At 34.1% G+C, this 10,727-nt stretch overlaps 1 protein-coding gene across 3 annotated transcripts; it reads left to right on the top strand.

Annotated features, from left to right (window-relative positions):
• Positions 1-2,167: 2,167 nt before the first annotated feature.
• On the top strand, positions 2,168-10,727 carry LOC142526553 (uncharacterized). 3 transcript variants are annotated; one of them, XM_075631026.1, is made up of 9 exons: positions 2,168-2,293; positions 3,211-4,280; positions 6,485-7,142; positions 7,249-7,311; positions 8,372-8,572; positions 9,247-9,332; positions 9,971-10,067; positions 10,188-10,286; positions 10,469-10,727. In XM_075631026.1, exons 1-9 carry the CDS (start codon positions 2,285-2,287, stop codon positions 10,529-10,531), a joined length of 2,346 nt encoding a protein of 781 aa, XP_075487141.1. In that variant the 5' UTR covers positions 2,168-2,284; the 3' UTR covers positions 10,532-10,727. The 3 variants fall into 3 exon arrangements, with proteins under 3 accessions (XP_075487141.1, XP_075487143.1, XP_075487142.1); XM_075631027.1 differs by lacking the exon at positions 2,168-2,293 and adding an exon at positions 2,330-2,568; XM_075631028.1 differs by lacking the exon at positions 7,249-7,311.

The following is a 10,727-nucleotide window of genomic DNA, read 5'->3' as shown; positions in this document are numbered from 1 at the left end:
AAGAAAATATAATTGCAATGTGATATATTAAATTGTGAAAAAATATATTTGACGGAAGGAAGGAGGAGTAAATAATATTTTGATGTGTTTCACAAACTTGGTTAAAATGAGTGGCCAACGCAAAGACGAAACATTCCTCGAGTTTTGTACTATTATAAAATTTATATTTAACGCGAGACCGAATTCGCGCCTCTTTCTTAACGAAAGAGATTTATGTCATCGCACCATTAGATATTAACCTATTGAGTAGTTTTACAAATTATAAAATAATTTAATGAATAATTACTATAGTTAAAAACTGGAGGACAAGCGGATGTTCAGTCTTTCTACAGTGAGCTCGTCTCGTCTTAAAGAAAATAATCTTTATTCACCAGGAACCAGCACTAAATCAGGAGTAGGATCCCCTCTCGCTGGCGGACAAACAAAAAAAGAAAGCACACTCGGCAGTTGTCCACTCGGTCTGTAAACCTTATCTCGATCTATTCATATATAAAAAAAAAGAAAACATACACCATAATGAATTACTAAGGATATCTTCAACCTTGCTGTATGGAGCATAGAGTAAGGTTGGAGTGCCAACGGCCAACCGTGCGATGTTGGGATGGTATAACACTACAGGCCTAGGTGCTACCTTAGGTTTAGCAAAGCAATATTTAATTGTTTTATTTTTTTATTTTTATTGTTGTTTTTTTGAAAAAATTATTTATTCAATTTAATCGATAAAGTTAATTTTAATAAATAATAAGTTTCATTAAATAAGTTTTAATTAATTTATATTGCTTCCTAAAACGTTCGTTGTATTTACTAATTTAATTAATTTCATTTTATAAACTTATTTAATTAATTATTTTTATATCAAATTAACTTCTAATTAATTATTTCTAAGAATAAAAATATTTATAATAATTTAAATGTGTGATTTTTTTTAATTTAATAATTTATAGTTTACACAAAAATTTTATATTTTAATGTGACAAATACACTCAAATGGAGCCAGTGTTCTAAAAAGCACGCTTAAATTTGAAGCTCGACAGAAACTGTCCCACTTCGAAGAAAAGCGGAAAAAAGCGGTCAAACTATAGTTTGACCGAATTAAGTGTAATTAAGACGTTTAATTAAGCGTGCTTAAGCACAATTAATAGCATCTGTTTATTTTTTATTTTTTTTATTTTGAAGGTATGTCTTTTTAGTTTAAAATAATAAATTAGGTTTTTAATTTAGATGTTTATTTTTATATTTTAATTATGATGAAACGTGTCTGACAATGATTTGACAAATATTTAGCAATTTTTAACGTAGTCTAGTTGCAAAAAAAATAAAGATTGTAATTTTGAGATTTATGTTTTTATAAATATGATAATTAATGTATCAGACTTAAATTTATCATATTTATGTATTATTTTATTTATTTATTGGTTTGAGATAATTACAATTACGTTTGAAAAGTTTGAAACGTAATTGGTTTGAGATAATTACAATTACTTAAGCCCGTAATTGGTTTGAGATAATTTCAAACGTAATTGGTTTGAGATAATTACAATTACTTAAGCCCGTACTAATCTCGCTTACGTTTGAAAAATTTGGAGATGTTTCACGTTTTTTAGAACTTTGAATGGAGCAATGTGATGAAAACGACCAAGCCCAAAGGGGCGGGGAAGTGCATCTTCCTCTCCCTTTTTGTTTACTCGCCCCTCCAAGAGACGAGGAAACGACACGTTGATTTATCCTCGTGTAGTGATGTTGGTGGGTCTCGTGCAATGAAGCTCACCAACTCTTTTTATTTTTTAAATTTTGAACGGTTAGAAAGATCTCCATTTGATTTGTTGTTGCCTTTGGGATTTTTAAGACAATGGTTAGTTATCTCATAGCATTGGAAGTTATATATATGGATTTGGACAATCATTATTTTTTGAGCTAGTTTTTTGTGATTGAGTTATGTATACGTACAATCATCCGTCATTAACTGGAGCTTAGGTTATCATAAGTAGATTACGTAGAAGTAATCAGATGACAAAAAAAATGAATTATCTCTCTTTTTGTATGTATAGTGCGGGCCGCATCCGGGCCAACGAGATAATTTAAAACATAAGAAACCAAACAGATGATAAATGAATGACTACTGATTAATCAACTTCTTATCATGCAATCCAAATAATGCACCCCATTTTGGGCCTTGGCCCGGACAAATGGGCCCAATAAGCTCTCGTGCACAGTCCAGTCCAGTATATTCTCATCCGCCTGTCTTTCGTAACTTTCCGAGTCCCGAAAGGAGGAAGACAAGAAGATGATCGAGGTTTGTCATTTATTTCTATAATTTTTTTCGTCTGTTATTTAATTTTTTTAAATTTAAAGAAATCGAATTCTTGAGAATCTGAATAGTTTTAGTAATCGTTGGGTGTATTTGTGATAATCATTTTGCCTTTTGAGGCAATAAAATTGTATTGCTGGAGTTAATTGTTAGATTATTGCCGTGCCCTGTGTGGTTGGGGTTCGAGAACTTGAAATTAGTGTTTGGTATATTTTTCTTTTTCTCCAGTACGGTTACCATTGGGCCTTACGTCATTAAGGGTCTGAACCTTTTTGTCTATACTTTTTTTTCATCATTTTCTGGGTTGTTATTCAAAATGTTGAAGTTGGTGTGATTTTCTTTTCTTTTTTGGAAGTAAATGTTCGTCGATCTTGGAAACTGTACATAAACTTTTCGTTTCTTATCCAGAAACCAGAAAAACGAAAAATGTTTTATGTATATTTATCCATGATGATGTCGATTTGCTGATAAATTTGTCATCAAATATTGGGTATGACTTCCGGTTTATCAATTGATACCGCTTGGAGTTTATCTTGGCTGAATCTTGATTCTTCTTTTTGTTTATGACTTCGTGTGCTCTTGATTTCATTCTTGTTTTTAGTTTTTTGTTTACTTGGTAGTGTATGCCTTTTTCCTCAATCCTTTTATTGGTGCAATGTGTTACCATTGCATGTAGCTGTAGCAGCTGTCGCACTAGCATTTTTCTCTTGCTCGTTTCCAATTTGATATACAACATCATGCGTCTTTAGTTTGTTTTTCTTAATTATGCTCTATAGATCCCTCTATTCTATGCTGTTTTTAACTCTGGATGATGTAAATTATTGCGGGGTAGAAGTGTTGTTTGTAATGTTCCTGATTATTGTCAATTAAATTGAAATAATATGGCTTGGTTTGTCCTGCAGAGTATGAATACAGTGGACATTGATGATTGGGTGGATGTCCCCGATACTCCCGATAGATTAACTAAACGAAAGATTAGTGAGAGGAGTAGTGTCAAAGAGGAAAGACATGGTTCACACGTCCCTTTTCATCTAGTACAGCAAAAATTTTGTGAAAAAGGGACTGAGATTCAACCATTGGCCGTGGAAAGTGGAAGCAGAAAACCATCTGCTCGTTCTAAAAAATGTACTAGCAGTTACACCAACACTTTACGTCCCTTGAATCCTGTAGCTCCTTCCATGGCAAGTCCGTCTTCCTTTAAAAATAATCCCCAGTCAGTGGTCATTGACAGTGGTGGCCAAAAACAGCCTTCACAACTTCCAAAATGTGCTAGCAGTTCCAGCAACTCCCTACACCCCATTAATTCTGCAGGCTTTTCTATGGCAAGTTCATTTTCCTCTAAAAGCTGTCTCTTGTTCAGGAAGAAGACACCTACTGACCAAACCGATGATTCTAGTCACCCGCAACATCTTGTAGATCTGACAGAAATGAGTCTGCATAGTCCTGAACATGTAAATGCATTACCAGGTGGAATGTCTGGCAGTGGTCGATTTGAGTGTAGTAGAAAATCAGCATCAACAAATGGGGCTTCTTCAAAGGACCTGTTGAAATCGACTGTGCGGAGCAGTGCCAGTGAAGGAACAGATAATATGACTGAAGTTATCTCAAGTAATGGTTATGGACAACGTAGTGAGTTTGTTGACAATGCTCGAAACAAACCTGGTGATGATGGTTCTCTACATCATGATCCCATTGTCTCACCTAGAATAAACAAGCAGAAGAGATTGGTGCGGAACGGATGCATATCTCCCAATAACATAGCTAAAGCAAAACAGTTGGCCGGGAAAAGAAATAATGGTTTTGCACATGATGATAATGATGCTATAACTTCTGGAGGTCTGCCTGTTCCATTTGATATTAAGGAATTGGTTTCTGAAGGTCACAACTCCCACAATAGAAAGGGAAAAGGAGCGATTATGTATCCATGCACATCCAAAGATCCTGAAATAAAAAACAAGAATTTACCTAGCAGGTATTTATTTCATAGACTTTCAGATATCTTGAATGTTTTGAATTTATTTTTTGCATTTAGGGACCAAGGGTGCTTACAGTATGTACCTTTTAGCCAGATGAAATTTTAAATGTCTATGAATAAACATGGTAGTCGACTCCATCTCTATATGTTTTGTTACCAAGAGTTCGGTTTCTTTCTCCTCATTACTTTCAATTTTTCTTGTCAATGTAGTTTCCAAAGGCCTGCCATTTTTCTTGATTTCATAATTTTCCGAACTTTGTGGTACATTAATTTTACATTATATGTTTTCGACATTTATGCATCCTTATAATTATTAAAGGTTATGTATTTCAAAATCTAATATAATTTTATCATCTTGCTAATTCTTACATTCTTGCTCATCTAGTTTCTTAAGAAATTCATGATCGTGAAAGTTGTTATCTTCTTCTATCCTAGTCTAGCTTACAGAGACAAAAAAAAGATCTGGAAATACAACTCCATCTTTCACTATCAATATGTATTGGATGTATGGCTTGGATGCTTGTGAGGATTGTATGTTGATTGCAGTCAATATTTGTGTATTTGTGCTATATTGAATGAGCTCTCCATGGGAAAGGGATTTCTGTGTATAATCTCTCGGGTGATAACAGGAGAAAACAGATGCACATGAGGAATAAGCTTTAATTTTTTTTAAATCGACCTTTTAGAGCAAGAAAATCATAATAAATTTGTGGATGATGTTAATCTTGTGGGGGAAGCAACCAGGGAAGATTCAGGTGATTTAGGCAGTAGGCTCCATTTCTTTGGGCTCTGTTCAATTCAACTCAACTCAAAGATTCATCTTGTACACCATAAAAACCTACACTTGGAAAATTCAATTTAAGTTTCGGTCTAACCATGATATCGCACCTCAAGTAAGCTATTACCAAAACTCATTTAGAGCTTGTATAGCTCAGCTAATAAGGTTTTAAAATGCCTAATAACACATTTAGGTTATGTTTGGTTGCGTTGATAAGGGTTGAATTGTTTAATTATCTAATCCAATTAAATGTTCGGTTACAATTTTGTGTATAGATTAATTATCTCGTATAAATTAAATCATTAATTATTTATCTCACATTAATTAAATTATTAAACGAAAGATTACAATATTATCATTCATATCTCTATTTTATTTATATTTATATTCATTACTATTCGAAAAGACGAAATTGTAATTTATTGTCATATCCCAATTTAATCAATCAAACCAAATATATTGTTATATATTCAATATTATTTCACATCCTACTCAAATATTTTAGTAATCAAAATAATATTTATACATGCAATCTCATCAACCCGACTAAATGCACGCGCAGGAAATTATTAGATGCTTGTAGATGTTAGTAGAACCTTGTAAAAGATATTATAATATTTAAAAATAAACCACTATGATTTAAAAAGAAAGACAGTTATATCAACATAATTTATTAAAATGATATATCTTGTATCCAGAATAACCAAAATAATCTGGATGGTTATCATTTTATCCCAAATAATTCTTAAACCCATTTTCTCTGTCAACTTTCTCTCTGGTTAATTTAATTTATTTTTCTTCTCCGCGTCTACTTATTTTATCCTTATGCTTTAACAGTGTAATTTTAAAATAAGCTCTAAAATTTTGTAAGATATTTGGCCAAACGAGCTCTTATAACACAATCACGTATTTTTCTCCTTTTTTTGAAGTCATTATTTATCTCCCTTTTTTCACTTTATCATTGTCACATATCTTTATATCATATTCATATCACATTTAAATTTCAATGTTTATTTCAAATGTAATTTCAGAAATACCACAAATTTCTTTTTTCAAATCTGTTGAGTTAAATCATGATGTTGAGTTGAAAGTATACATTATCCAAAACTGATGTTATAGGTAGCCCGCAAATTCGGAATACGATGATATAGCAGTTAATGGGTTATTGTATGCGCCAATTGTTTGTGCATGATAAAATATATGTGCAGAAATACTTCATTTGGTTGAAAGATTGCAGGGAAGAGTTGTGATTTTATCTGTTAAACTGAAAACACGAGAACTTTATAAGTTGTAGCAGTTACTTTTAGTACTAGTGTTTATTATTTTTGTGAGGTTGAAATTTTCATTTTTTTATAAGGAATTCATCGCTAAATTCTGAAATTTAAGTGTTATAGTAGTTAAGGGAATATTATGTTACATGCAGGAGCTCTTCAAGTTTCAATGGAAAGGCTAAAGAAACTAGCGATCATGTCAGGGGCTCAGGTGAACACATTGAAGAATCAGGTAAACGGAGAAGTATGCATAACTTCCAGGAACTGTGGTCCTCATCAACTGGTGAGGAACAGTTTATAAAGAGGGAAATAGATGTCCCAAAGTATGCGAATCAACACAAGGAGAAGAGGACGGCAAAAAGGGAGACAGGAAGTGGTGTTGCTGCTGCTGATGACGACTCTAAAGTCTCAAATTTGGTTTCCTCTGAGCATGTTTCCACTCTCCCTTTGAGACAAACAATGTCCCTTCCTCGGGCTAGATTAGGACTGTTAAATATGTATCCTTCTCCCGCTAACACGTTCACCAAAAGACAGAAACAGGAAACCACATCGAGTTATTCCGGTGAATGTTCAACATCGGTCTCTGATGATACAGAAGTTGTGATTCTCAGTTCGTTTATTGGACAATCAAATTCAAGATCAATGTCTGGAGATGTGGCCACTTTACATCAAACTATTGATGTTAATGATTTTAAACCTAACATTCATGATGAAGTTGCTAGGGCTAAACAGGTTGAAGCGGATGAGCTTCTGGCTCGTGAACTTCAGGAACAACTGTACAATGACTTGCCAGTTCTTGGAGTTAGACAGGTTCTTCCTTTGTTCACAAATCTACATTTCAGAATTTTTGTATATCTTTTGCCTCTTATTAGACATTCAATTTAGTTTCTGTTATGTGTTTTAAATTCGATGACAGGTTGATACGCACACGGATACGGTCTTGCAGCGCCAGGACAATTCAAACAACCCCTTTTCTAGTGTGAGATATTGTGTTGCACAATAACTAGAACATCTACGACTCAAAGAACTTCAGGAGTTTGCTCAACCTGCACCCTTATGTATTTGTTGTGTGATTGTTTCAGCAACTTATCTGGCGTGCAGGATTTAAACCCCCCCCCCTCTTTGTTTACTTACCTCCCCTTTGTTTCCTTATTAAAAAAGTACTAGTATATGTATCATATGTTTTTGTGCTCATGCATGTTTATATCTGCACGTATATTGACATTGTCTCATTTCCGTTGGGGGATCTGTTGTGATGAACTTATGGCATGTCTCCATTCATTGTTTGGTGTACAAAATCCTATTGGTAAGGTCTGTGTATGAGAGACATGACATTATCTTATGCATGAATACACTATTATTAATGTCGTATGTACTTTCATTCTAAGTATGCTTTATTTGTATTAAATAAATTAATAGATTGTGAAGAATGTGTTGGATTTGATGATCAAAACAACTATCAACTGATATAACAAATTATTGGTTGTTCTTATTTGAATTTATTAGTATTTTGAGGTACAATGCAATCTTGTAACATCTAATATTTTTTTCAGTTGTTATTCCGACCTTGTTTCTAGTTGTTCATTTCTTGTTCGATCTATTTTTGTGTAATAAATCATTCACCTTGACTCCATGACATTCACATATAGTCTGCTCCTCTTCTAAATATACTATCTTTTTATATCCCAACATTCACTGTAATGTCGAATGACCGATGTATTATGTACTTATAAAGCTTTCCTGTTCTGTAGATGCATTTGCTCGCATAGAACTCCCTTTGCCATCCTAACTTTAAAACCTTTTTTACTATAATATAGCATTCTTGATTACATGGGATGGTTTGTTTCATATTTTGAGTTGGCTGTAATTATCTTCATTTAAACCTTCTATGGTTGTCTTCCTTGTTCGATTCATGTATTAATCTATTCGACTACCTTAATATTCTAGTCCTTGGGCTGTTTTCTAAATCGTGTATCACTGCTATCATTTTTCTTTTGTGCTAAATATTTTAGTTGAGAAGTTTTTTACCTTTTGTGCAGAGAGGTTCGTTGATGTCCAATTTGCGAAGACAATCCCAGTCTCGGTCTTCTTCAAACCTCTCGCGTAGAGGATCTCAAGCTCGTGCTTCTACACTGGGAAGAATGACGAGACCGAGGACTCGTTTTCCTGGGCAACCACGTACTCTGTTGCCATCAAGAGGAAGAACTTCTATGTTCCCTGCAAACGTGGATGTTGAAACGGTAAGGTTGAGTTACTATATGTTTGGTCTTCCAATTGAGTTTGGACGAGCAGTATAATTCAGTTTAATATCTTGTGCTGGAATGTTTTAATACTGATTTGGGTATTACTTTTAATGGTTTGATTAGCTAATTGTTTCAATCAGCACTCACCTTTTGTTGCATCTGAAGAGTTGTGTAACCGGCTAATTGAGATGTAATGATAACTGCTGCATGGTCACTAAATCACTGAAGATTTGATGGCATGTTGCTTGTTTGCACTTGGATATCAAGGTTGAAATACCTATATATGGAAGGGTTTGCTTGGCTGTTTGTGTGGACCTGCAGTTGCTGGTAGCTTTGAGGATATTTTGCTATTCATTTGTCAGCTGACCTCTTGATTTAATGATGTCCATGAAACAGTGTATTTTTAGGCTGTTTGTTGCACAAAAACAAGTTTCAAAATGTAACTGATAGCTGGGTGGGCTATCTAAAGCCATTATATTGAGTTGATGCATGAGGAAATATGGAAGATATTGATCCATATTGTTTCTTCACTCTCTCAGTTGTATGCCTAGAATCTTGTTGCTAAACTAAAATGATCTTTTTTTTGTGATTTAATTTATATTTTTCCAAGAGTGTGGTTGATAATGTAGTTATGGGTGGGGGTTCCTAAGTATTATTTTTCTTTTTTGCAGAGAATGCATATGCTGGAAACATTAGAGGCTTTCAGTGACATGGAAGTTGGCACCGGAAACCTTATAACTCGTCGTGACTTTAATGAGTGAGTATTGTCCGAGATTTTGTGCACCATTTTGATAAGTGAAATGTCAGCACAAGGACATAGTGATCACAGAAAAACTATGTCAAATGCTCGTTGACAGCCAAAGATGATATGAAATTATGGATTGCCCTTTTTTCTTTATAAGCTTCATATCAGCTGCCTAAAATCACTTTCATGCTGCGTCGTGATTTGCATAATCAGGCAGTTGCTTGCTCCTCGTTCTGAAGCTGCTTTGAATTCTTAGGGAGAAGTAACCTTCTATTTTGTGTGGCTAGATAATTGTATGAAGGCTATACCTCAATCATAGACAATCATGGAACGATAAGAGAGTTCTCGATTTCAAATGATATGAAGTTTTTAAAAATCTCAATGCACACGGTTTATGAGGTTTGTATGTATTAGGAGTTAGAGACCGATAAAAGTTGAGAATTGGATGTCATGATCCTTTCTTATTTGACGTGTAGGATGAACAAAAATATTTTTACAACAAAATTCATCTAGTAGATTGTAGAGGATTAAAGCCTGAAGGCTATTGGATCCCATTTTGTTTTTTTCTTAATTTTTCACTTTGTGGGTACTTTCCAAAATCCTCGTTTGTTGAAAGGCTGCTCATGCTTTTCTTGCCATTATTTTGTTAGGAATGATTATGAAACATTATTAGCTCTTGATGAGAACAATGATCATGGTGGTGCATCTGTTCATCAGATTAATGGCCTCCCACAATCAACTGTTCAGGTAATTATCTTTAGAATATTCTGCTGTTGAATCATAGTCTTTCTCGACAAAATCGCCTGTGTTAACTCATGCATCTTCTGTTTCTAAGTTACTTATTGTTTTTTTGTCCATGCATTGCAGAGTGACAATTTTGACGAGGCCTGTGTAATTTGTCTTGAAACTCCGACCATTGGCGACATCATCCGCCATCTCCCTTGTTTGCACAAATTTCACAAAGATGTAAGAAACTTTTCTTTTTCACCAATCCGTCACCGCATGCCAGTTTTATCATCTTCAGTGCAATCATCCATGCATAGATGTCCATCTAGCACACACACACACAAATAGTTTGGTGTGAAGATAATTAAAGATTTCCCGCTTTACCTTGTAAATGTCGATTCCTAATCGTCTTCACTCATCAGTGTATTGAACCATGGCTGAGGAGGAGAACATTGTGTCCCGTCTGCAAGACAGCTATAACTTGACATATTCATCTGCTTTTTTTGTTGCTTGTATGTGACTAAGTTACAAAGCAACGGCATGTTGGTGGTTAAGGTATCTTTTGAAACTACTTATTTTACTCTTCAAGTAGCTTTTCTGAAGTGTAATTCTATGCATCGTGGAACTATTAGTCCCGTAAAATATGTAATTGTTTATTTTTTGAATTGATGGTGATAACTA

The sequence above is a fragment of the Primulina tabacum genome, chromosome 15, assembly GCF_025594145.1.
Source record: "Primulina tabacum isolate GXHZ01 chromosome 15, ASM2559414v2, whole genome shotgun sequence".
NCBI classification, from domain to species: domain Eukaryota; kingdom Viridiplantae; phylum Streptophyta; class Magnoliopsida; order Lamiales; family Gesneriaceae; genus Primulina; species Primulina tabacum.
The sequence above is the reverse complement of the archived record's forward strand: the minus strand, read 5'-3'. Positions and strand labels throughout refer to the sequence as shown.

What these genes read in the sequence shown, in the direction of transcription:
- LOC142526553 (XM_075631026.1), top strand. An exon ending in CAAACAACCCCTTTTCTAGT is followed by an intron (nt 7,312 to 8,371) that starts GTGAGATATTGT and finishes CCTTTTGTGCAG; the next exon opens with AGAGGTTCGTTGATGTCCAA. An exon ending in CAAACGTGGATGTTGAAACG is followed by an intron (nt 8,573 to 9,246) that starts GTAAGGTTGAGT and finishes TCTTTTTTGCAG; the next exon opens with AGAATGCATATGCTGGAAAC.